This window comes from Canis lupus, chromosome 23, assembly GCF_048164855.1.
Source record: "Canis lupus baileyi chromosome 23, mCanLup2.hap1, whole genome shotgun sequence".
NCBI lineage: Eukaryota > Metazoa > Chordata > Mammalia > Carnivora > Canidae > Canis > Canis lupus.
The window spans coordinates 24673098-24700750 of record NC_132860.1 but is presented as its reverse complement, the minus strand read 5'-3'; the positions used below and the strand labels follow the sequence as shown (position 1 = coordinate 24700750).

The 27653-nt window shown below is 41.6% G+C and overlaps 2 protein-coding genes and 1 long non-coding RNA gene across 3 annotated transcripts in view; all 3 read left to right on the top strand.

Annotated features, from left to right (window-relative positions):
* LOC140614920 (uncharacterized) overlaps nucleotides 1-27653 on the top strand; it is a 97514-nt gene that overhangs the window by 17870 nt on the left and 51991 nt on the right. The gene's annotated exons all lie outside the window — the stretch shown is intronic.
* Nucleotides 4028-6394, top strand: LOC140615557 (olfactory receptor 51D1). Its single transcript, XM_072795419.1, has one exon. The coding sequence runs from the start codon at nucleotides 4176-4178 to the stop codon at nucleotides 5190-5192; it is 1017 nt and encodes a 338-aa protein (XP_072651520.1). The 5' UTR covers nucleotides 4028-4175; the 3' UTR covers nucleotides 5193-6394.
* LOC140615556 (olfactory receptor 51E1) lies at nucleotides 19259-23297 on the top strand. Its single transcript, XM_072795418.1, has one exon. The coding sequence runs from the start codon at nucleotides 20264-20266 to the stop codon at nucleotides 21215-21217; it is 954 nt and encodes a 317-aa protein (XP_072651519.1). The 5' UTR covers nucleotides 19259-20263; the 3' UTR covers nucleotides 21218-23297.

Here is a 27653-nt window from a genome sequence, read left to right as displayed (position 1 = left end):
TCGTGCTAGCCACAGTGTGGACAGTAATTGGTAGGAAAGATCTTAAGTGGAGTTGGTCAGTGAAAGTTATTCTGATCATCAAGGTGAGAGATTATCATGGCTTGAACTGGACTGAAGGCAAAGGAGATGGAGAAAGATCATCTGTTTCATAAGCTCTCCTGAAAGTAAAATGAGGACTTGGTAAATGATTGTATGTGGTTAGAGAGGGAGGTATGAGTGTGTGTGTGTGTGTGTGTGTGTGTGAGAGAGAGAGAGAGAGAGAGAGAGAGAGAAGCAAGGAGAGGGAGGGAGAAAGCAGAGATTATGACTTCTAGGTCTTTGGCTTGGGTAACAGTTATTTTGTGACAGGCAACAGAAAACAGATTGGGAGCATAGACTGGGGATCAGAGATAATGAGCTTAGCTTGATGCATTGAGTTTGTAGTGCCTAGGGAGCATCAAAATAGTGATTTCCAATAGACATTACCGTGTCTGCAGTTCAGAATATTGGTTCTGGCCTGTTTTGGAAATAGAAACTAAGAATAGGCAAGATTCCTCATGGTTACTAAATAGAGGCTGAAGGGTCATAGCCTTGAAGACCCCCACCAGGAATGTGGGGAGAACAGGGAGATTCTCTATTAACTCCGTCACATATACTTGTGTTCAATCTCTTGTAGCTCCAAAAAACACACTTAAAAACTCCTGAAAGCTATCAGTTCTTCACATATTGCCCATGTCACTTCTCTTCATATGCAAACTTATTCGGAGTAATCTACATCCACTTTCTCCCTTTCTTCCCAACATGCTGACTCACTTGCTGCATTCAAGATTTTCTTCCCACAAGCCTTTCTCTAGGTAGCAAGTAATCTTTTCTTTTCAGTTCCTGTAGTGCTTGATCCCTCAGCAGCCTCCTGTACTGCTGTCTGCTTTTCCTTCCCAATGTATTTTCTCCCTCTGGCTGCTGTAGCACTATCTCAACTGGATTTCCTATTTCTTTGGGTCTTCCAGTTGTTTCAAGTAATAAAAATGAACACATTCACTGGAGAATTGCTAATATCACATTAAATTGAGGCTGAGGTGGTCATATGATGAACAAGTGTTTGGACTTCAATTTGGAGACCTCTGTTTCTGACAGAGCCCCACATCTAAATAACCACTGTACACTGTCCCATTTCTGGTACTACAACAGCCTTGGGATTAACGGCCCAACGAAGAAAGAGCTGACTTGAGAGGGAAGAAGAGCTAAGGGGCAGTATACTGCAATGGAAGGAGTTCAAATTCAAGACCATGGAGTTAGGTCCAGGAAGAGACAGTCTCAGAGCTAAGGCTCCATTAGCCATGAGACTGCAGTTTCCCAACATGACCACAAGGGGACAAGGTAAAAAAAAAAAGGAGGCTGTTATTTTTATTTTTTTAAGAATGTATTTATTTATTCATGAGAGAGAGAGAGGCAGAGATACAGGTGGAGGGAGAAGCAGGCCCCATGCAGGGAGCCTGACGTGGGCCTTGATCCCAGGTCTCCAGGATCACGCCCTGGGCTGAATGCAGGCACTAAACCGCTGAGCCACCCGGGGATCCCAAAAGAGGCTATTATTGAGCACAGTCTGGATCCCCTTGGATAGCACTGTTGGGGAGTGTGAGCATAAGTATCCTTGGCTGTGCATGTCCACGCCTTTCTTCCAGTGCAGGTAATCCCTCTTCTCTCTGCCTCATGGCATTCACCTTTCCTCTAGTCTTCTGAACCTTAGAATAGTGTGGAGGCCAAGAAAAGACCATTCCACCTCAAGTTTAGCATTAGCACAAGTACAGCCATCTTAGGCCCCTGTGAATAAGACCTGAACTTTACAAGAAAAACTGCAGAATGTCCTTGACAGGGAATCCCATATCAGAAAGACAGCAGAGCTCAGAATGCCCTCGGCAGAGAATCCCATATCAGATCTTAAGAAACTCCCCCACCCTTTCCCCCATATTGGAATGGGAAAAATTCCTCCACCCCTTCTGAAAATCCCCTAGACCAGCCCATAAAAAACCCAGCTGTAACCCACTTCGGGGTCCAAGCCCTTGCTCTGCTGTGTGGAGTATACTTGGACCCAGGCTCGAGCTTGTAAATAAACCCTCGTATGTTTGCATCGGTGTCGGCTCCTTGGTGGTTTCTCTGATACGTAATCATGGGCACAACAATAGTAGTAACAGAGAACAGCCACTTTGGGTAGGGTCAGGGCTCAGCCTTTCTTGGGCACTTGAGTGGAGTGTGGCTACCAGGGAGCTCAGACTAATTTTTTTTTTAATAATAAATTTATTTTTTATTGGTGTTCAATTTGCCAACATACAGAATAACACCCAGTGCTCATCCCGTCAAGTGTCCCCCTCAGTGCCCGTCACCCATTCACCCCCACCCTCCGTCCTCCTCCCCTTTCATCACCCCTAGTTCGTTTCCCAGAGCTAGGAGTCTTCATGTTCTGTCTCCCTTTATGATATTTCCTACCCATTTCTTTTCCCTTCCCTTCTATTCCCTTTCACTAGCTCAGACTAATTTATTCTTCATCATCCCTCACACTCCCTAGGGCCCGGGAGAAGCTATAAACATGTGGGGACCTAGGTCAGAGGCACTATTGTTGAGTGAGCCAGGCTCAGCCCAGGGAGGGGAGGACGGGACGGGAGGGGAGGGGAGGGGAGGGGAGAAGAGGTGTGGCTGGGAGGCTTGCCCCCAGATCCAGCCAGGAATCACTGCAGGAGAAGCCCAGCTTCTGTTCAGCTCACTGGATTGCTTGGAGAGGTCTGTCTGCAGCACACGTCCCAGATTACAGCGGCCTGGATCCCAGACCTTGTTCAGCCATCTACCAAAGTGGAGTTTCTTCAAACATTGTGAGGCCCATTCCAAACTATGTCTTAGAGCCAATAAGGATTCCTCAGTTCCAGCCTCCTACCCTTCACCTAAGAAACAAGGCAAGGGGAATGAATTTATCCAGGGAAATTACACGTGTGGGACAAATACATGTCCGGTGGTGGTAGTGGTGGTGGTGATCGATAATGAAAAAGGAGACTGAGAAACATGTCTAGTTTTGCTGTTGGAAAAGTAAAATCCCAGTGTGGAGTTAAAAGAGCAGAAAAGTCAAGATGAGACTAGCTGCCCTGACCTGGATAACCTGGGTGAATGGGTGGTACCATTTAGAAGGGGTTTTGTTTGGGGCAAGATGAGTGTGAGGTCTATAAGCTATCCAAGTAGAAATATGAAGAGGGAACAGATTATAAGGTTGGATCTCAGAACAGAAACCTAGAACAGAGTGGTATGTGAGACAAAGGAATTTGAGCCTGGTGGTTATGTGATCACTGGGGAGAGTAGTGAGTGGCAGAGGGGGGCAATGCCTTGTGGATACCACACAGCACCAGCAACAGCATAGACTGCTTTTCTTTCCATGTCTTAGCTGTATCTCCTTTCCATGTCATACCCCAGCCCTGCACAATCTGGGACTGACTCTCATGTGGCTCTCCAGAGATCCTGATGAAAAATGCTGTTTATTGAGGGCTGGAAAAGATCATTTTTCTTCACCCCCATCTCCCCACCTCCCAGAACACCAGAACTGCTTTTCACAAATCTCCCTGATTAAAAACAAAAATCACCTGGGGAGAGGGGAATTACTGTTTTTTAATTAGGTTCCTGGACCCTCTACCCTGGAAATTCTGATACTGTGGGCATGGAGTCAGACCTTAGGGATAGTGTTTTCAGTAACTGCTTCAGATGATTCTATCAGGGAAATTTGGGAATGTTCCTCAGGCCTAAACACAAACCTGTCTCTTGAAACCTAATGCCAGACCAAACCCCTGCTTTCTGCCCTAAATCAGATTAGAGTGGGTCTTAGCAACCACAGTCAGAGTCTTATACTCTGGTCCCAAACCAACTTTGAACTCACATGCACTAGAAGAGCTGGGGTCAGTGTGAAACGTTCTGGGCAGGTCCACTGTATTGAAGAAGAAGTTAAGAGCAATGCCCTGATCCACAGCTTCAGTTCTGGAAAAGCAGAGCTATTGTCATACACTGAGATTAATGGGACTTCTAGGAAGTGTGTATAAGGAGAATCAGAGCACAGAGAGGCTGAAGTTCAGAATCACAAATACTTAATTTTCTATTTGCTACTGTCATCATGACTCCAGTGCCTTGTCCTTGTAAGTCCTTTCTCTCTTCTGAGCTGTGACTAAATGGTGTTTCTCCTTTTCCCCTTCATAGACCCTGGACTTGGCATGCAGAAGCCTCAGCTCATGGTTCCTGTCATGGCCACTCCAAATGGAACTCTGGTCCACCCAGCATATTTCCTGCTGGTGGGCATTCCTGGCCTGGGGCCTAACATACACTTTTGGCTAGCTTTTCCACTGTGTTTTATGTATGCCTTGGCCACCCTGGGGAACCTGGCCATTGTCCTTATCATCCGTGTGGAAAGGCGCCTGCATGAGCCCATGTACCTCTTCCTGGCCATGCTTTCTACCATTGACCTAGTCCTGTCTTCTGTCACTATGCCCAAGATGGCCAGCCTCTTCCTGACTGGCATCCAGGAGATAGGATTCAATGTTTGTCTGGCTCAGATGTTCCTTATCCATGCTCTGTCAGCCATGGAGTCAGCTGTCCTGCTGGCCATGGCTTTTGACCGCTTTGTGGCCATCTGCCATCCACTGCGGCATGCTTCTGTGCTCACAGGGCCTACTGTGGCCAAGATTGGACTAGCTGCCCTTACCAGGGGATTTGTTTTCTTCTTCCCACTGCCCTTCATCCTGAAGCGGTTGTCATATTGCCAAACACATACTGTCACACACTCCTTCTGTTTGCACCAAGATATTATGAAGTTGTCCTGTACTGATACCATGGTTAATGTAGTATATGGACTCTTCATTATCCTCTCAGTGATGGGTGTGGACTCCCTCTTCATTGGCCTCTCCTACATCCTCATACTGAAGACTGTATTGGATCTGTCTTCTCGGGGCGCAGCACTCAAGGCTTTTAACACATGCGTCTCCCATCTCTGTGCTGTCCTGGTCTTCTATGTGCCCCTCATTGGGCTCTCAGTGGTGCACAGGCTGGGGGGTCCTACCTCCATGCTCCATGTGGTTATGGCTAATATCTATCTTCTGCTACCACCTGTGGTCAATCCTGTTGTCTATGGAGCCAAGACCAAGGAGATCTGTTCACGGGTCCTCCATATCTTCTCACAGGGTGGTAGGTGAACAGAATAACGTCCCCAATGCCTTCAGTCCCTGCCAGAGCTGAGAGGATTAGGATCTTGTTCAATGTCTTAGTGATTGGAGCATCCAACCCACTGGACTGTTTCCAGATATCTAAATAGATCTTGGATTCCTCTTTCCAGGAATGTGTTAATACAGAAGTATGGTTCTGAGAAGGTTTTGGCCAGGCCAAAGAAGCAGGCCCAAGCAAAAATTTCTCATCAGAAGACTCCTACATTGGCAAGAATGGGTCAGTACTGTCATTAGCAGGGGAGGGGGAGTAGCCTGGGCAAGTGTGGCCTTCCTGCTAATATGGTGGTAGAGCCAGGGAAGCAGCAGCTGGCACTGTCAATCAGCTGTGCTCCCAGCAGCAGGCTCTTGTGAAGGAGATGAACTTCACACCTCCATGGCTGCTACAGCATCTGACCTTAGACATTTCAACCACTTAAGACCTGTGGAATGGGGACTTAGGTATTTTCAGGTATTTTCTGCCTTCAGCCCCTGGGTGTATTTAGTTTAATCTTTAATAGTTTACTGATGTATAATGGACATACAACAAAGGGCACACATTTAAAGTGTAGAGTTTGATAAGTTTTGACATGTACATAACCATAAAATCACATCACAATCAAGATATGAACATATTCATCACCCCTAAAAATTTCCTTATACCCTTTTACAATCTCTCACATCTCTCTCTCCTGGTCACCCCCCACCCCCGCTCCAGTCCCCAGACAACCACTGAAATGCTTTTTGCTACATGAGTTTGCATTTTTTAGAATTTCAAATAAATATAATCATACAATATGTACTCCTTTTCTTGCCTGGCTTATCTTACTCAGCACAATTATTTTGAGATTCATCCATGCTGTAGCATATATAAGTAATTTAATTCTTTTTATTGCTAGATAGCATTCTATTTGTAATTATATCATAATTTGTCTATCTATTCGTCTGTTAATGGACATTTAGGAGGTTTCTGAATTGACTGTTACAAATAAAGCTGCTATGAACATGTAAGTCTTTGTTGGACGTGTGTGTGTGTGTGTGTGTGTGTGTGTGTTTTCCTGCTGTGTAAATACTTATGAATGACATGACTGGATCATACTGGAGGTATGTGTTTAACTTTTTAACTGCCAAACTGTTTTCCACAGTGGTTGTACCATTTTCCAAAGTGGTTGTACTATTTTACATTTCCACTGATATTATATGAGAGTTACAATTTTTTGGCATCTTAGCTTACATTTGGTTGTAGTCTATATTTTTAATTTTAGCCATTTTAATAGGTCTATAGTAGTATCTCATTGTACTTTCAAAATGTACCTAAGTCACATCTGTTCATGTGCTTATTTGCCTGTAAGTCTTTGCCACTTTTCTATTGTTTTTTTGTTATTATTGAGTTTGAATTAAAAAAATATGTTGCATATAACCACTTTATCAGATATATACTTTACATTTCCCACCAGTCTGTGACTTGTCTTTTGCTCCTCTTAATGGTCTTAAAAAAATAAAACATTCTTAATTGATAAAGTCCAGTTTATCAAGTTGTTATTTCATAGCACATGCTGTGTAAAAACTCATCACCACAATCACACACACATAAAAAATCCATGTTTTTTTTCTTCCGCTAGAAGCATTATAGTTTTGGGTTTTACATTTAGCTCTGTGATCTATTTTGTGTTAGTTTTTGTATCTGGCACAAGGTATGGATCAAAGTTAATTTATTTTCATATAGGTATCTAGTTATTTTAATGCTACTGGACTATCCGTGGTCAACTATATTGTTTTTGTGTCTTTGTAGAAAATCAGTTATCTATATATGTGTGGGTTTCATTCTGATTCTTCCTTCAATTTACTGACCTATTTTTCTGTTTTTATGTCAGTAACATTGTCTTGACTACTGTAGCTTTATAAGAAGTCTTGAAATCAGTATTGTCAATCCTTTCACTTTGTTATTCATTTTCAAGGGTGGTTTCAATGTTTGTACTTTCATAGGAATTTTAGTAGCAGTTTTAAAATTTATACAAAATAGTCTTTTGGAATTTTGATTTGAATTGTACTGAATTGATATAGGTTAGTTTAGAAAGAATTAACATCGTTAAGTTTTTCAACTCACAAACAAGGTATATCTCTTCATTTTAGGGTTTCCCTCAATTTCCTTCAGAAATGTTTTTTAGTTTCATTGTACAGGTTTTTCTTTTTTTTTTTTTTAAGATTTTATTTATTTATTTATTCATGAAAGACTGAGAGACAGAGAGAGAGCGCGCGCCAGAGACAAAGGCAGAGGGAGAAGCAGGCTCCATGCACCGGGAGCCCGATGTGGGATTCAATCCCGGGTCTCCAGGATCGCGCCCTGGGCCAAAGGCAGGCGCTAAACCGCTGCGCCACCCAGGGATCCCTGTACAGGTTTTTCATGTCTTTTAGTAGACTTACCTGAATTTCATATTTTGATGATATTATAAATGGTATTATGTATTTGAGAAAGAGATGGGGGTGGGGAGAGAGAGAACATAAATGGGGTGGGGGCAGAGGGAGATGGAGAAGCAGGCTCCCCACTGAACAGGGCTCCATTCTGGGATCCTGGGATCATGACCTGAGCTGAAGGCAGACACTTAACCTACTGAACCCCCCATATGCCCCTGATTTCAATTTTTAAAAATATCTTTCATGTCTCTACTTAACTTTTTAATCTATTTAGTGCTATTATGATTATCATCTTAATATCTATCTTATAGCTCTAATAACCTGTTTTAGTTCTGGATTAATCTTAATTATTCTTTTCATTATGGGTAATTCTTTCTTGCTTCTTTGCATATTTGGCAATTTGATCAACTATGAGACCTTACAGATTTTATTTTGATGCTGCATAGTTTTGCATCCCTCTAGATATTCTTCTGCTTTGTTCAGGGAATCAGTCAAGTTACCTCTACATAGTTAGGTCATTTGGGTCTTGCTTTTAAGATTTGTTAGGTGGAACCAGAGCCATGCTCACTCTAAGGTTAATTATTCTCTGCTACTGAGACAAGATCCTTCTGCATTCTCTAAAGCTATGTGAATCTTGAAGTTTTCCAGTCTGGCTAGTGGAAACAGTCACTGTCCTTGGCCCTGTGTGAGCACTGGATAGTGTTACCTTTCATCTTTTCAGGTGGCCCTTTCCCCAGCTTTAGGTAGCTTGTTCACATGCATGTGTTGATTGGTACCTCAGCTGAAGGAGGGCCCTCTACATCTCTGGAGTTCTCTCTCTCTGTAGATCTCTCATCTTTGATACTCTCTTCAAATCTAGCTGGCTTGATCTTCCTGAACTCTTCATCTTCATGTCCTTAACTTAGGGTGTCTTCTGGACTCTACCTGGACTCTCCTTCCCTGTACTGTAACATGGAAGCTTTCTTAGGACAGTAAGCTGGGAATCCACAAACAAAACTATTTGTTTCCCTTATCTCAGGGCTCACTGTACTTTCTTGCCTGATGCCCACTGTCTTGCATACCATTGTTTATGTATATTGTCCCTTTCTTGGTTCTTTCAGGGGAATTTTACTTCTTGCTACTCCATTTTAGCTGTTTGGAAGGATTAGGGAAACAACAGAGATAGCTCAAGGATGATGGCAGTGAGTGTCAGGCTATACTTCTGCAGGTACCTAGAGCTCCTGTCATCACTATTTTGACATGGTTTGAGATGGAATGGCCTTATCTGACATGGTCTATTTTTGCATAGTTTGAGTTAGTGTGCTCTGGGTTGTAAATACAAAACTTAAGAGTTGTAAAACTGATAAGTAGACAACAAGGAGAAGCCAACTAAAATTCGCTTGCTTTATTTATAGACTTTTAAAAAGCTTACTCAAATACATAAGGGATTTAGTTTTACATTAAAATTGTTCTCTAGCTCTCTAAAATATTCTCTCACTACTTTTTCTCTTAAAAGAGAAACCAGATGGCATTGGTCTTATATGGTTAGTGTTGGAGGCAGGGGAGGGTTAAGGAAACCACATCCTCCTTCCTCAGCCAGAAGTTCAGAAACCCAAGGCCAGAGAGTAGAAGATAGCATGGTCCCCAGGGATCCATGTTATGAGTTAGCTAGACACAGGGCCCAGAGCCTGGGAGACAAAGATAATGCAGCCCTAGAGCTTTGAGGAAAGGCAAATGGGTCCATTGGGATCCAAACTCAGCAAGGACCCAAGCAGAGGACACCAACAGGAAGAAGGCAGAGGACAGAGAAAGCTCCAGGAAGAAGAGGGGCTGGCACTTAATTATGGGGCCTCACTGAAAGGTTATTCTGTTTTTCCTCTGGCTGATTTTAATGAGCCTGGGAAGAAACTTGGAAAAAAGCCCCTCATAAAGTTCATGGTAACACAAATGAATTTCTTCTAGCCTTTCCTTACTCATCCCCCTGTCTAACTTTACACTGGGAACTGGCCAATATCCAGCTTGGCACAGGGCCCATCTTGGGAGGACTCCAGAGACCCTCTCTACCCACTGCCCCCCCTTCCCCATACCCAGCGTATACTTTCCCAGGACACAGAAGCCAAAAAGAACACCAGATCCACAGTTGGCTATTGAGGAGTACCTGCTAATAGACCCTCTGGGCAGTACCTCCACTCCCCCAGAAGGGAGAAGAAGAAGAAGGGAGGAGGTAAGACAGGGAATAAATAATGTTGATCAGGCTGGCCCAAAGGAGGGGGTGGGGACAGAGAGTGCTGTACTTCAGCACAGTCTGCCAAACCTCTTTGGGAAGAGGACTGGAGAAAAAGACACATTCCTTCTAGGCCATTGAGGTGAGTGCAGGAGACCAGGGGGTATGCATAGGTGTGTGGATTTTTTGCAGCTAAGGGATTTCCCGGTAGACCTGCCCAGTGAAGGAAAAACCAGGCTGTGATGAACTAGAAGTATAGGAATGGAGCCAGGGAGCATGAAGAGGCTCCTGACTCAAAGGACAGTGTTAGCAGTTTCTATGTGGAATGAAGGGAAGCATGGACAGTGGTAGAAGCTGCCTATGGGTAGTTTTTAAGCAGCTTTTTAACTATCAGTTTCCTGGGGTGCTCATGTAGGTCTTACAGGAGTTGGCCTAAATGATTAAGGTAAATGGCGACAGAGAACAGACTGGGTTGGGATTGGGTTAGAGTTAGATTAGGGTTTGTGTGTTAACAGGACCAGTTCCAGGTTGTTAGTGTGGTGGAAGCTCAGTTTGTGATTGGGGGATCGTGCTCATTCTGTAACCTATATCAGGCATCAGACTATGGCTGATATTGGAATTTAACAATCCTCTGGGGCTGTGGTCCTGACTCAGTCTGTGCCTAGGATCAGGGTCCAGTTTTCATCCCATATAAAAAGTGGATTCCCACCTACACCATGACTTCCACTGTTGTGCATTCCATTCCCAGCCCCACTGAACTACCTGCAGCTTTCCAAACAAGGTATGTTCTCTCTGGGTCTTCAAATTTGCCAGTGTACACTTTTAACAACAAATAACATCCAGTCTGTTGCTTTACTTCCCCCCACATCACTCAGAATTAAATCAAAGCCCTTCACCATGTCCTATAAGCTATTACATGATCTGGCCTTTGTCCTCCTTTCTGACCTCATCTTCTAAACCTCTCCTGTGCTCTTGATACTCTGGCTATATTGACATTCTTTCTGTTCTGTTAATCCCCAGAACAGAAAACCTCTTCCTTTCGTTGTCTCCTTTGATCTTTCCCTAGATCTCAGAATGGCTGGCATGTTTTTATCATACAGTTGTCAGCTCCTATGTCACCTCCTCAGATAGGCTGTCACTGATTCCTTCTCAAATATGGGTGCCCTCCTTGTCCTTTTCTGACCTCTCACTCCACTTTATCTTCAGTGCACTTATCTTTACCTGATATGCTCTTGCTTATTTATTTGTTTACTTTTTGTTATTTCCCTCCTAGTACATGAGCTCTATGAAAACAGTGATCTTTTCTGTTTCATCCTCTGTTTTAACTCCAATTTTGGGTACTGGTAGGTACTCAATATGTTTTTATAGTCTAACTGAGTGCTGCTGTTCCTGTACTCCCAATCATGCATGGTTAACTGTGATTGGCTCCACAAGTCTTGGTTCAGAGGTCACCTCCTCAGAGAAGCCCTCTGAGCCTGACAACTTGATAAGATATTGTCTTCTTTGCTCTTGAGGCCCATACTTCACCCTGTCCTAGCATTTATCACATGTTGTAATAGCTGCATGTTTTGTCTCAATTTCTCCCCACCCCTGAAATTCTGAGCTGTGCCTTGTTTATTCTGTGTCTTATTATCTCCAGTGCTTAGCACAGGATCTGGCACATGGCAATCACTCAATCAATAATTACTGGAAAAACATCAGTATATCAATCAAAATCCAAGATCACACTTTTTTATTGCACTGCATTTCCCCAGGTGAAGGCAGCAGAGTAGCTCTGATGGGCACTGATTACCAGTTCAAACTTTGCAAGTCTGTGGGACTTTTATTGACTCTGGTCCTATGTGGGAAGTGGAGGGGCAGGGACTTGAATCCCTGGAACTCTGTTTAGGGGTGGTTTTTGGGGGCAGGCTGACTTGAGTGAATAGAGTGGGACAGGGAACCTCACTCTACTTTTTTTGAGTTCGGAAAAGAGAGAATTTCTGTTCTCATTTTGGCTATTCTAAAATGAGTGGCCAAGGCCCTACAAGGGTTCATCTGCTTTATCAAATCCAAACAAGGTAGGGGGGAACTGAGGATGTGGATGATTTGGGGTGGAAGTGATTCTAGGGCTACCACACTCATGAAGTATTTTTAAAAAAAAATTTTTTTTTTATTTATGATAGTCACACACAGAGAGAGAGAGAGAGAGAGGCAGAGGGAGAAGCAGGCTCCATGCACCAGGAGCCCGACGTGGGACTTGATCCTGGGTGTCCAGGATCGCGCCCTGGGCCAAAGGCAGACGCCAAACCGCTGCGCCACCCAGGGATCCCACACTCATGAAGTATTAAGGAAAGCGCCCCCCTCTCATGAACTGAGTGATGAGATTCTATAGTTCTTGTCCACCACAGTATTGGCTTCATTGCCCCTGAAGTCAGCCTTCCCTCTCTGTGCCTGGGAGTAGGAGTCAGAAGCTTCCAGGTATTCCAGGATCCCTCAAAGGATATTCTCTTCTAGATGTTCCCACAGAGGCTGGCAAGGGCACCAGAGATCCCTACACTGCTGCATAATTTGTCTCAATGCATGGTGCATTCTGTGTGTTTAGCCCAGACAATGGCAATAACTATGAATCCCTTCTTCCATTCTATGCTTGTTTACCTTCCCTGCTGCACCTAAACAGGGAGAGCTGGTTAGGTATCCTGAATCCTGGAGAGGCCTTCTCGACTCATAGGTTCTCAGAGTTTAGATTTCTTAGAGATTTACATGAAAATAATCCTTATAAAACATCGGTCCATTCTTAAGGAGACTGGGAAAGGACAGGGCAGTAGCCTGGTCTATTGGAAAGCATATGGATTTGGCATGGAGAGCTCTAATTAGCCCTCAACATCCTTATTAGTCAAATGGGATTAATAATACCTGCCTATCAGATTGATGAGAGACTCATTATATAAGAAGGAAGTACTTGGTAGAGGATAAAGTTTTTTAATATCCACTGTGGGACCTACCCAGAGTCAGCCAGAGGAATTGGGGCTGAAAGGAAAGTTCCCAAGTCCTAGTTCAGGGAGGTCCTTTTTGCTGCCCTCTTGAGTTCCCTTCCAAGCATCTACCAGGGCCAGCTGTCCTACTTACTAAGCTCTTCTACCCTTCCTCTTGGGAAGATTTTATTACTTTCAGAAAGTGCAGCACAATTAAGGGCAGCCCAGAATAGTAGAAAAAGTACAGGTCTTGATGTTAGACAGTCCAGATTAATTTTCCGCTTTACTAGTCAACTGTTAATAACACTCTGGGAATATTATTTAATCCCTTGGGACCCTGTTTTCTGAGCTTTAATATAGAGAATAGAATTCCTATCATGTAGAATTGTTCTTAGTTTAGAGAAAATCTTTTTACAGTGTCCAACATTTTGTAGACATTGAGTTATTTCTGTTATCATAAAAAGCAATAAAATCAGCATTGAGAATGACCTCATTATTATTCTCTTGGATCAGAAGAAGTAGAGTTTGTAGCCCTGGTCAACCTCCCTGACTGCCTTTCCATCAGTCTCTGAGAAGAATGTGAGGATGGACTGGTCATAAGGGCTGAGCTGCCACTGGGGGACAGAGTCCTGGAAGCCAGGAGGAAGGAATGAGGATTGAAGGACTCAAAGTGTATTTTTACCCTGTGTAGCTGACAGCTTCTGCTCCCTCCATCCTCAAGAAAGATCCAAGATGTCCTTCATAGTTCTCCAAGGTATATGGCTGGGACTTGCTGAGATAGTTTAACTTTTTCAGAGAAAATCCCAGGTCTATTCCCTGGGGCTAGGGGAGTGCAAGCTTTCAGGAAAAAAAAAAAAAAAAAAAAAAGGAAGAAAGAGAAAAAAAAGAAAACAAAGAAAGAAAAAAAAACTTTGTTTATTTTCCTTGAGTATTTTTTATTTCAAAATAGAGTGACGTAGTTCCGATTTCTCTCTGAGTGTGTGCAAATGGTTTTAATTACCAACAGCCCATTTATTTTTTTCACACGTTTTATTTATTTTTTTATTGGTGTTCAATTTGCCAACATATAGAATAAGACCCAGTGCTCATCCCATCAAGTGCCCCCCCTCAGTGCCCGTCACCCAGTCACCCCCACTGCCTGCCTACCTCCCCTTCCACCACCCCTTGTTCGTTTCCCAGAGTTAGGAGTTTCTCATGTTCTGTCTCCCTTTCTGATATTTCCCACTCATCTTTTCTCCTTTCCCCTTTATTCCCTTTCACTATCCTTTATATTCCCCAAATGAATGAGACCATACAATGTTTGTCCTTCTCCGATTGACTTGTTTCACTCAGCATAATACTCTCCAGTTCCATCCACGTTGAAGCAAATGGTGGGTATTTGTCGTTTCTAATGGCTGAGGAATATTCCATTGTATACATAAACCACATCTTCTTTATCCATTCATCTTTCGGTGGACACTGAGGCTCCTTCCACAGTTTGGCTATTGTGGACATTGCTGCTAGAAACATCGGGGTGCAGGTGTCCCGGTGTTTCATTGCATCTGTATCTTTGGGGTAAATCCCCAGCAGTGCAATTGCTCGGTCGTAGGGCAGATGTATTTTTAACTCTTTGAAGAACCTCCACACAGCTTCCAGAGTGGCTGCACCAGTTCACATTCCCACCAATAGTGCAGGAGGGTTCCCCTTTCTCCACATCCTCTCCAACATTTGCAGTTTCCTGCCTTGTTAATTTTCCCCATTCGCACTGGTGTGAGGTGGTATCTCATTGTGGTTTTGATTTGTATTTCCCTGATGGCAAGTGATGCGGAGCATTTCCTCATGTGCTTGTTGGCCATGTATAGACATGCTTCCTCTGTGAGATTTCTGTTCATGTCTTTTGCCTATTTCATGATTGGATTGTTTGTTTCTTTGCTGTTGAGTTTAATAAGTTCTTTATAGATCTTGGAAACTAGCCCTTTATCTGATACGTCATTTGCAAATATCTTCTCCCATTCTGTAGGTTGTCTTTTAGTTTTGTTGACTGTTTCTTTTGCTGTGTAAAAGCTTCTTATCTTGATGAAGTCCCAAAAATTCATTTTTGCTTTTGCTTCTCTTGCCTTCATGGATGTATCTTGCAAGAAGTCACTGTGGCCAAGTTCAAAAAGGGTGTTGCCTGTGTTCTCCTCTAGGATTTTGATGGAATCTTGTCTCACATTTAGATCTTTCATCCATTTTGAGTTTATCTTTGTGTATGGTGCAAGAGAGTGGTCTAGTTTCATTCTTCTGCACGTGGCTGTCCAATTTTCCCAGCACCATTTATTGAAGAGACTGTCTTTTTTCCAGTGGATAGTCTTTCCTGCTTTGTCGAATGTTAGTTGACCATAAAGTTGAGGGTCCACTTCTGTATTCTCTCTTCTGTTCCATTGATCTATGTGTCTGTTTTTGTGCCAGTACCACACTGTCTTGATGACCACAGCTTTGTAGTACAACCTGAAATCTGGCATTGTGATTCCCCCAGCTATGGTTTTCTTTTTTAATATTCCTCTGGCTATGTGGGGTCTTTTCTGATTCCACACAAATCTTAAAATAATTTGCTCCAACTCTCTGAAGAAAGTCCATGGTATTTTAATAGGGATTGCATTAAACGTGTAAATTGCCCTGGGTAACATTGACATTTTTACAATATTAATTCTTCCAATCCATAAGCTTGGAATATTTTTCCATCTCTTTGTGTCTTCCTCAATTTCTTTCAGAAGTGTTCTGTAGTTTTTAGGGTATAGATCCTTTAGCTCTTTGGTTAGGTTTATTCCTGGGTATCTTATGCTTTTGGGTACAATCCAACAGCCCATTTAGACTGGATAACATTGGTTTCTTCTGCGTGCCTTCTGGCAGGACTGTCGGAGATTGGGATGCTTCAGGGCTTGTGCCTTCTGGCTGGTCCCCCTACTACTCTTTCATTTTTCTTTTGCTGGAGTGTTCTGTGGCCTAGCCTGATATTTTCCACCAGTAGTAGGAACCCACTTTATAACACTGAAGTGCCTCTCTTCCCAGACAACTGAGTCCTCTTCTTGTTGTCTGATTTCTCCACATCAGTGCTTAGTCTTTGCCATTGTGAGAGATCAACTGCTAGTTACCGTGTGTGTGTGTGTGTGTGTGTGTGTGTGTGTGTGTGTATGAGTATATGCCCAGGGTGGGGTGGCAGTTTAGGTGATGAATAGGAGGAAATGAAGTTTTTGGAAACTTTGTACATACTCAGGGACCTTGTTCCCCATTTTAATGGAAAAAAATGTAAAAAGTGCTTTCTTTGTACATTGTGATACAGTTTTGCAACATCCTTTGACATGCCTTACCACATAATTTTGCATCAGCAATATAAGGTTGTTATTGTCTTCTGCATTTATTCTGAGCTGAGACTTGAATTTCCAGCCTCAGAATTCTGCTAACCACATCACTTGGCCCTGAGAAGTAATAGGGTGGAATATGCCAATCCATGATTCTTTCCCAGTGTTTCCTAAGGTGGCACATAGTGATCCCATTCTACCATGTGTGCTCATGTGAAATTTTTGGATGGTGTAGATATCTGGCCCTCTGGAGTAGCAGAGCATTCTTGCTGATGTCTGCAGAAAAGGGATCCTAGGTCACCCCATATTTCAAGCGTAAACTACACTGCATGTCTACTTTGCAGACACTACTTTGTCTCTATTTATGTAGAGCCAAGGCTTTGTACCTGCCCCATTCTCTGTGTATTCTCTCATGCCTTCTGGCTCCTTGGGTAAGAAAGGCCTTTTCTGTTTGACCCTAAATATTCTTGTTCCAAAATTAAGGCTACTCTGCACTGACCTTCTAAACATTCTTTCATTCTCCAGAGTCTCTATAGGTCATACAACTGGCAGTCCTTCCTACCTCCTTGTCTGTGCCATCCTCATTAGATGTCTGTTGAAGGATTCTTCTTTTGATAAAACTCACTTTTATTTTCAATAAATGTTAACTAAATACTAATTAATAAATATGGTAGGATTCCTGCCATTCAAGAATCCATAATTCAGGGGAAAACAAACATAGTAATGATTATAGTTCAGGAATGTAAATGCTTGAAAAGAGACCTAAAACACATTCTTGGGGAGCACAGGGCAGTAAATATTTAATTATACCCAGGGGTAGAAGGTTAGCAAAACAGCATAGGAGAAAGACAGTAAACCAAGTTGTGAAAGATGAGTAAGATTTTGCTCAGTGGGAAGTGAAGAAAGGGGATTTAGGAATATCTTGAAGGTATGAGAAGTAAAGAGGACAAAAAGACATAGAAGCATGAGACTGAATGCCACCTTCAAGAAACAGCATGCATTCTACTGTGGCTGGAGCACAGAGGCCATGGTCAGCAGTGGCGAGAGAGAAGCCTAGGGCCAGATATTGGAAGACAGAGTTTTTGCAACAATCTTAATCTTTTTTTCTAGAATTAATTTGGAACTTTGAGAGGTATTTTTTTTATACAATAGATAGTGAGCTGATTTCATTTGGTTGGAAGATTGTTGGAATTGTGCAGATGAAGAAGGATGCACTGGAGGCATGACAGACAGAATCAGAGCATCTGAGCTTGTGTGGCTGTTCAGGCCACCCCTACAGAAGAAAGAACATGCTAGAAGAAAACAGTAAACAACATATGTAATTATTGGCACATTTACTGTGTGTCAGGCATTGTGTTAAATGCTTTATAATCATCATCTGACTGAATCCTTACATTGAGCTCTGTTAGGCAGCAACTATTTTCCTCATTTTAATGATGGGGAAACTGAGATTTAGAAAGATTAAATGGTTTTCCCAGATGGCACAGCTAGTGAAATTGTCTACTAGGATATGAATCCAGGATTAATTTCAAAGTTCATAGTCTTAACAACCACATAATACTGCCTCTGGAAGAGTTGTTTTTTGGACAGGGAGAATTTGATGTGTTTGAGAGACAGAAAGGTGATTCCTTTCAGTAAGACTTGGCACATTGTGATCCTGTTCTACCATGTGTGTTCATGTGAAATTTTTGGATGGCATAGATATCTGCCCCTCTGGCGTAGCAGAGCATTCTTGCTGATGTCTGCAGAAAAGGGATCCTAGGTCACCTCACCTTTTGAGCGTAAACTTTACTGCATGTCTACTTTGCATTTATGTAGAGCATAAATTCTGTGATCCAGAATTATGAATCTGGATCACAACAGACAATTCAAAGCTTGCTAACAAATTTGGGAATCAGTAGTTCATATATAACAAATGGATTTATCAAAAGAAACAAGATGGCCAAGGTGGAGGGTATGTAACAAGAGGAGAATGAGGGATAAAATACTGAGAGCATTATTATCTAAAAGTATACTTAAGGGTCAAGGAGAGGAGGCTGAAGATCCATAAAGGAGACTAAGAACTGGTAAAGAGAGAGAGATTAGGAGCAGCAGGAAGAGGAGGGAGAAATTTTTGAGAAGGAGGGAACTGCTCATAGTGTCATAGATTACAGAGAGGTCAGTAGGAAGATTAAGACACTGATGGCTTTGGCTTCTTTGCCTGAAATTCTAGGTTAAATATGGCTCCTTCTACCATCTCTCTCCAGCAGTTTGGATTAAACTTTCACTATCTGTTCTAAAACTCATGTTCCCAGTGCTTTGCTCTCTGGATGGTTTGAGGAGACCTCTGCATAATAGCTCAATAGTGACACAGAGATTACTGACACATCCTAAGCCCAGTGAATGGTATAAATCTTTCCTGATGCTGGCCATAAGTTCTTTTTCACACTTTGCTGCTCTCTGGCAACTTGTCTCAGTATTTCGCTAGTTTTCAGGATTGATTTTAGTGATATTAGTGATTAGGCTGGGCCTTGAGTTATGAATGACATGCGCACAACTGCTCTCTGGCAATTCCCATCCCAGTTGTCAAGATCTTAGGAATCTGACCTTTCTTTTTTCTTCCCAAGATAAGATTATCTTAGATATATCCTAGCAGTAAGTGACATTATATCCATAATGGAAAGAGGAGATATCTTGTTCCCAGATTATTATTTTCATGTATATAATGAGTATAGTATAAATCTATATAATCATAATATAATAAATCATAGAAGTACATGAATATTTATGGATGGAAAAATGGAAAGGAAGAAGTAAGTTAACTCTATAATTATTTCAATAGAGAGAAAGGATCTGAGAAAACTCAAGTCTGATATTTTCCATCTCAACAGTATCTACTTAGATCCATCACTTTTGTAGCCAGATTCAGGGATCTGCTATAGGATTGGTTTTTCCTGCAGTGCTTCTAATGCTACCATCTTTCAGATTTAGTTTCCTGTGTCAGTCCTACTCTTACACTTGGTGGATCCCCTAGAAACAGAGCTTGAGATGGTGATTCTTTTTTAAATGATACAATGACAAATGACTGTCTTGAGAAGAGGAGTGAGAGAAGCAGGATAGAGGAGAGGAAGAAAGCTAAGCAAGGCTGTGGTCTCAGCAAGGTCTGGTTCTTCAGGAAGTTCTGAAGAACACAGTGCAAGATTTGGTCTTACCTAAAGGCAAAGCAGTTGGCCTTTTGGCCCTTTGAGTCAGACAATCACTGACCTCTAGATTTGTCCTAGAGGATAGTATAACTTCTGGGTGAAGTGTCTCTCATTTGATCAAGGATAATTTTGTGGGGAAAGGGAGAACTGTGAGCCTTTATCACTCAAATGGATATATATATATATAGGTTTGGTGATGGGGATTTAGTGGGATACCAGTGGCATCCAGTGCAGCCATTGTTTGTTTTGTGATATAAACTGGGTAGTCTGGACAATGTAAGACTCCAGATGGACATTTGGGCAAGAGTAAAATGTAGAGTTAGAGTTTAGAATAAAGTTAGTATGTCAGTTTAAAACTGTAGATTAGGGTTTATCATAATAAAATAGGTAGTATTAAGTTTTAGATCAAGTTTGAAATAGCTACCAGAATTAAGTGTTAGATTAATGTTCAAGTTAGGGTAAAGGTTAGAATTGGAAACATCATTAATATTAATGATAAAATTAGGTTACAGTGTTGCTCTGTGTTAGTACTGCTACATTTGGATTGGAATTAGTTTTATAGAATTACAGTTGGTATTGAGCATAGAGGAGCATATGGGTAGGAAAGGGTAGAGGAAGTGATGGGATTTGTTATCATCTAAGTCTGATGTATACTCAGTCAGTATAGTCAATAGTCAACAACCATTTTTGGTGAATTAAATGACTTAAAATATACTTAGAATTTTTGTCCTAGTATTTCTGTTGTTTTTAGAATTGACTTTAGAGGTAGGATTAGTAATTAGAACTGGGTCTTGAGTTACAAATGGTGGTTAAATTGAGTTTAGAATAGAATCAGAGTGTGGATAGGCAATGAAGTTAGTTTGGGTCAGAGAATAGGACATCAAGTTGGAGGGGAAAAAGCATGATATTGAGATCCTGGAGCATCTGACAATGGCTTGTTTTTGTATTCCAGTGTCTAATTGCCTGGCACTGGTTGAGGCTCAGCTTCTTCACTATGGTGGACCCCAATGGCAATGAATCCAGTGCCACATATTTTATTTTAATAGGCCTCCCAGGCTTGGAAGAAGCTCAGTTCTGGTTGGCCTTCCCCTTGTGCTCCCTCTACTTTATTGCTGTATTGGGTAACCTGACAATCATCTACATTGTGCGGACTGAGCACAGCCTACATGAACCCATGTATGTTTTTCTTTGCATGCTTTCTGGCCTTGACATCCTTATCTCCACCTCATCTATGCCCAAAATGATGGCCATCTTCTGGTTCAATTCCACTACCATCCAGTTTGATGCTTGTCTACTACAGATGTTTGCCATCCATTCTTTATCTGGCATGGAGTCCACAGTACTGCTGGCCATGGCCTTTGACCGCTATGTGGCCATTTGCCACCCACTACGCCATGCCACTGTACTAACATTGCCTCGTGTTATGAAGATTGGCATGGCTGCTGTGGTACGGGGTACTGCACTTATGGCACCCCTGCCTGTTTTTATCAAACGACTGCCTTTCTGCCACTCCAACATTCTTTCCCATTCCTACTGCCTACACCAAGATGTCATGAAGCTGGCTTGTGCTGACATCCGTGTCAATATCATCTATGGCCTCATTGTCATCATCTCTGCCATTGGCCTGGACTCACTTCTCATCTCCTTGTCATATCTACTTATCCTCAAGACTGTGTTGGGCTTGACACGTGAAGCCCAGGCAAAGGCATTTGGCACTTGTGTCTCTCATGTATGTGCTGTTTTCATATTCTATGTACCTTTCATTGGATTATCTATGGTGCACCGCTTTGGCAAGAGACATGACTCCTTCCTGCCCATCATTATGGCCAACACCTACCTACTTGTACCTCCTGTGCTCAACCCCATTGTTTATGGAGTCAAGACAAAGGAGATCCGGCAGCGTATCCTTCGTCTTTTCCATGTGACCAACCATACTTCAGATCTCTAGGTGTCAATGAAAACTTCCTTTTTACTCAGTTTTTCAATTCAGATTTTAATATCAACATTTTGGAAGACAGTATTAGGAAAAAAATCTTCCCTAGTAGAAACACAACTGATTCTTTTTTTTTTCTTTTTACAACTGATTCTTTAAATATGAAACTGGTTGGAGAATTTCTCTATAGGATAGGGGCAGAACTATATACTACTGATCCCCATTTTAAAATATTATTTTCCCTTTATAATTCTCTCTATATAATTATTAGAACCCTGAGGTAGTTGTAGCTGGAGGGTTATTATTTCCCACTTAACCATTTAGTACAGATCTCTAATTGCTTTCACTGATAGTCCTTAGCATTCTAAGTTGAAGATGGCATTCTAAGATGAAGATGGCACATCTTTGATTTTGATCAAAGGATTAAGCATGGCAAAGTAAAATAAACACAAGAGCATAATACAGTCAGATAATCTGGCTTAAAACTGTTATTTCTTCTTCAGAATGCCTAACCATATTGGATCCTAGGAAAAGAAATATAGCTTGATCTCCTTCTTCAAGATAATCTTCACAGAGAATAAATACTTTCTGTTCTCTTGGGCACCAGCCCTTAAGAGGGGAATTAGAAATGGAACCTTGAAAAGACTAGTTACCTACAAAACTCTGTTTTGAGAGTTTTCACAGCTCATGGACACTTTTCTATGCTTATTTTCCTTATCAACTTTTTGATCTAGGCAGTAATATGTTTAGTATCACTATTATGCTAGTGGGGAAACTGTTAACGGGGATCAGTGGATTATATGAGGTCACAAAGAATTGTCTTTTGATGCTCAATCCCATACTGTGGGGAGGGACTATCAGAGAAATCCATGAGGTAGTAAGTTAGACATTTCCAGAGTCTTGTATTTTTTAGAGGAGGTATTTAATTTCCTTCCTAACTCATTTAGCATTGCATATAGGAATTTCCTGTTATTTTCCACCTACCTGGGTAGCAGCAGCAGAAGTATGTTTGGGTCATTCCCAAAAAGTGGCTAGTTTGGAAAATAGTGTAGTTAGAAGTGGAGGAACTCACTGGATACCTGGAGAGACACTTTATGGAGAAATGCAGTTGAGAACACCTAGAAGCACATGTCAGAAATGGTGGGTCTCTCACAGACCAGGACCAAGAGCAGGAAGCATCATGAGGCTGAGCAAAGCCAGTGGCCCATGTGGCTAGCCAGAAATCAAGATTAGGACAAGCATGGCTCCAAAGAAACTGAGTAGTTCATATAAATGGACACCACATATCTCCTAGGCTCTGAATGGCCTGCCAGGGAAGCCCAAGCATTAGTGCTTGTAAAACAAGACTGTAGGAGAAGTGCTAGCTATACTTAGCATGAATATGGTCCCAGAGGTCTATGTATGAGCCTCATAAGGTAGACACGACACTTCTAGAAGGAAGCAGAATGGTAAGGAGAAGGTATGGGTGCAGTGGGAATAGACGGGGCAGAAATGAGACTACCACCCATGAGGGTGCCATAGCAGGTCCAAAGAGAAGTACATGAGTGTGAGAAGCAGGTAGTATAGTAGAAAGCATAGTACAGAGCCAGCCAGAAATTCCTGGCTATAGCTGGAAGATTGCTTGGTAGAGAGAGTATGGAGAGAACACATCTGATTTCTTGAACTGGAAACTAAAAGATGAGAATTGTGAGCCATATGGAATCTGATATGCTCAGATGTGTGGTGGCCAGCAGGACTAGGAGTATAAACTAGAGTCAGTGCAGACTTTGGCTGTTTTAGATGGAGAAGTAGCCTCTTACCCAGTAGTACCCTGATACTGGGATTGAGAGAAAGAGAATGAAAGAGAAAGAGACAGATCCTCTTTCTTATTAGGAAAGCAGTATATGATCACTGTAAATAAACTTTTATACTCTCAAGATATAAATGTAAACTTATTACATTAAAAGACGAACACTCGGGATCCCTGGGTGGCGCAGCGGTTTGGCGCCAGCCTTTGGCCCAGGGCGCGATCCTGGAGACTCGGGATCGAATCCCATGTCGGGCTCCCGGTGCATGGAGCCTGCTTCTCCCTCTGCCTATGTCTCTGCCTCTCTCTCTCTCTGTGACTATCATAAATAAATAAATAAATAAATAAATAAATAAATAAATAAATAAAATTTAAAAAAAGACAAACACTGTTAGAATTTTGGTGATTATTTGTCCAGATTTTTGTTTTAAGTAGGTTCCATGCCCAGCATGGAGTCCATCATGGAACCCACTCCAGGCCTGAATCCACCACCTCAAGATCAAGACGAGCTGAAATCAACAACTGGATGCCTAATTAACTGAGCTTCTTGAGGCACGCTTCTCCAGATTTTTTATACATGTTTGTATGCATGCTTCTGTATGGACATATGATGAATGAATGTATGCATGCTTCTGTATGGACATATGATGAATACACTCATATGATGAGTGTATCTGTTTTTATATTTGAAAGCCTATTGGAGACGTGGATAATAAACAGATGAATCAGACACATTTTAATTTTTTTCTAAAGATGCAGCCACTAGATTTTAGAAGGGATTTCAAGTTTGTGATAGTTTATATGTTCAGGAAAAGTTTCATGGCTTTGATCTTAAGTGACATAGCCATTTTGTGAGTATAAACACACATACACCACCACCACCACCCCTACCACCACCTTATTTATGTAATTTCTTAATAAATACTAAATGCCAATTATAGAGACAAAACTATAGAAGGGCTCCTTTGGCTTCTTCCTCACTTATTTAATGAATACTCACTGGGTCACCTAGAAGGGCCTAGAGTTAAGGACTAGAATGAGAGGGATTGGCTGCCACTTTTAGGAGATTTGGCTGGAAGTTACGGTATGTTCTGGACAAAGTCCTTCATCATGTGCCTTTCACATGGGTATCTTTTTACCTTACCCATTTCCTTTGTTTGGACATTGCTATTTCTGTCCCTACCATCTCAGCCACTTGGATCTTTGTTAGGTCCTGGAGAAGTCCGAATGATATTAGATCTCAGTCTATAAGTTACCTGTTTTTTAGGTTTATTTAGAAATGTATCATAAACATGTTTGTGTTCTCCATTTTGACAACTAGTGCTCTAGTCCAGACAATTACCTCTTGCTTAGAGGATTGCTATATCTCCACATTTGTCTTCTTGCCTTGAATATCTTTGGCATAGTCCTAAATCCCATGTAGTTTGCTGGAGTTTTTCCAAACACAATTCTGATTATCTTGCTCCCCTACTTAAAATCCACTGAGGATCTTTTATTGCCTACCATATAGCATAACATTTTAGAATGACAGTAGGCCATTCTTTTTCACATTTACACCTGTTCGCATCTTATTTTTTTCAGTGTAATATCTCTAATTTTTCCATATAGTATGTTTTTCAGTTACCAGCGCTTACTGTCAATGATTTCATTCACTTTTAAATCCTCTGTTTCACTATTTCCTTTGAACTACTTTTTGCCATTTTTTCTTTGTTGTAACACCTTAAATTTTTTTAAATCTTTACTTCTTTAATATTTTTTTATTGGAGTTCTATTTGCCAACATATAGCATAACACCTAATGCTCATCCTGTCAAGTGCTCCCCTAGGTGCCCATCACACAGTCACCCCATCCCCCCGCCCACCTCCCCTTCCACTAGCCCCCATTTGTTTCCAGAGTTAGGAATCTCTCATGTTCTGTCATCCTCTCTGACATTTCCCACTCATTTTCTCTCCTTTCCTCTTTAATCCCTTTCACTACTTTTTAATATTCTTATTATTTCAATTGAATTTTATTTATTTAATTTTTTTAATAAATTTATTTTTTATTGGTGTTCAATTTGCCAACATATAGAATAACACCAAGTGCTCATCCCATCAAGTGCCCCTTTCAGTGCCCATCACCCAGTCACCCCCACCTCCTGCACACCTCCCCTTCCACCACCCCTAGTTCTTTCCCAGAGTTAGGAGTCTCTCAATTTCTGTCTCCCTTTCTGATATTTCCCACTCATTTTCTCTCCTTTCCCCTTTATTCCCTTTCACTATTATTTATATTCCCCAAATGAATGAGAACATATAATGTTTGTCCTCCAATTGACTTGTTTCACTCAGCATAATACCCTCCAGTTCCATCCACGTCAAAGCAAATGGTGGGTATTACTCTAAAGGCTGAGTAATATTCCATTGTATACATAGACCACATCTTCTTTATCCATTCATCTTTCCAAGGACACCGAGGCTTCTTCCACAGTTTGGCTATTGTGGACATTGCTGCTAGAAACATCGGGGTGCAGGTGTCCCGGCATTTCATTGCATCTGTATCTTTGGGGTAAATCCCCAGCAGTGCAATTGCTGGGTCGTAGGGAAGATGTATTTTTAACTCTTTGAGGAACCTCCACACAGCTTTCCAGAGTGGCTGCACCAGTTCACATTCCCACCAACAGTGCAGGAGGGTTCCCCTTTCTCCACATCCTCTCCAACACTTGCAGTTTCCTGTCTTGTTAATTTTCCCCATTCTCACTGGTGTGAGGTGGTATCTCATTGTGATTTTGATTTGTATTTCCCTGATGGCAAGTGATGCAGAGCATTTCCTCATGTGCTTGTTGGCCATGTCTATGTCTTCCTCTGTGAGATTTCTGTTCATGTCTTTTGCCCATTTCATGATTGGATTGTTTGTTTCTTTGATGTTGAGTTTAATAAGTTCTTTATAGATCTTGGAAACTAGCCCTTTATCTGATACGTCATTTGCAAATATCTTCTCCCATTCTGTAGGTTGTCTTTTAGTTTTGTTGACTGTATCTTTTGCTGTGTAAAAGCTTCTTATCTTGATGAAGTCCCAAAAATTCATTTTTGCTTTTGCTTCTCTTGCCTTCATGGATGAATCTTGCAAGAAGTTACTGTGGCCAAGTTCAAAAAGGGTGTTGCCTTTGTTCTCCTCTAGGATTTTGATGGAAACTTGTCTCAGCAATCAGACAACAAAAAGAAATAAAAGGCATTCAAATTGGCAAAGAAGAAGTCAAACTCTCCCCCTTTACCAATTACATGATACTCTACATAGAAAACCCAAAAGCCATTGCTGCTATAAACATCGGGGTGCAGGTGTCCCGGCGTTTCACTGCATCTGTATCTTTGGGGTAAATCCCCAATAGTGCAATTGCTGGGTCGTAGGGCAGGTCTATTTTTAACTCTTTGAGGAACCTCCACACAGTTTTCCAGAGTGGCTGCACCAGTTCAAATTCCCACCAACAGTGTAAGAGGGTTCCCTTTTCTCCGCATCCCCTCCAACATGTGTTGTTTCCTGCCTTGTTAATTTGCCCCATTCTCACCGGTGTGAGGTGGTATCTCATTGTGGTTTTGATTTGTATTTCCCTGATGGCAAGTGATGCAGAGCATTTTCTCATATGCATGTTGGCCATGTCTATGTCTTCCTCTGTGAGATTTCTGTTCATGTCTTTTGCCCATTTCGTGATTGGATTGTTTGTTTCTTTGGTGTTGAGTTTAATAAATTGTTTATAGATCTTGGAAACTAACCCTTTATCTGATATGTTTATGTATACAATGGAATATTACTCAGCTATTAGAAATGACAAATACCCACCATTTGCTTCAACGTGGATGGAACTGGAGGGTATTATGCTGAGTGAAGTAAGTCAGTCGGAGAAGGACAAACATTATATGGTCTCATTCATTTGGGGAATATAAATAATAGTGAAAGGGAATATAAGGGAAGGGAGAAGAAATGTGTGGGAAATATCAGAAAGGGAGACAGAACGTAAAGACTGCTAACTCTGGGAAACGAACTAGGGGTGGTAGAAGGGGAGGAGGGTGGGGGGTGGGAGTGAATGGGTGACGGGCACTGGGGGTTATTCTGTATGTTAGTAAATTGAACACCAATAAAAGATTAAAAAAAAAAGAAAACCCAAAAGCCTCCTCCCCAAGTTTTCTAGAACTCATACAACAATTTGGAAGTGTGGCAGGATACAAAGTCAATGCCCAGAAGTTAGTGGCATTTCTATACACTAACAATGTAACTGAGAAAAGAGAAATTAAGAAGTCAATCCCATTTACAATTGCACCCAAAAGCATAAGATACCTAGGAATAAACCTAACCAAAGAGGTAAAGGATCTATACCCTAAAAACTATAGAACACTTCTGAAAGAAATTGAGGAAGACACAAAGAGATGGAAAAAGATTCCATGCTCATGGATTGGCAGAATTAATATTGTGAAAATGTCAATGTTACCCAGGGCAATTTACACGTTTAATGCAATCTCTATTAAAATACCATGGACTTTCTTCAGAGAGTTAGAACAAATTATTTTAAGAGTTGTGTGGAGTCAGAAAACACCCCACATAGCCAGGGGAATATTAAAAAAGAAAACCATATCTGGGGGCATCACAATGCCAGATTTCAGGTTGTACTACAAAGCTGTGTTCATCAAGACAGTG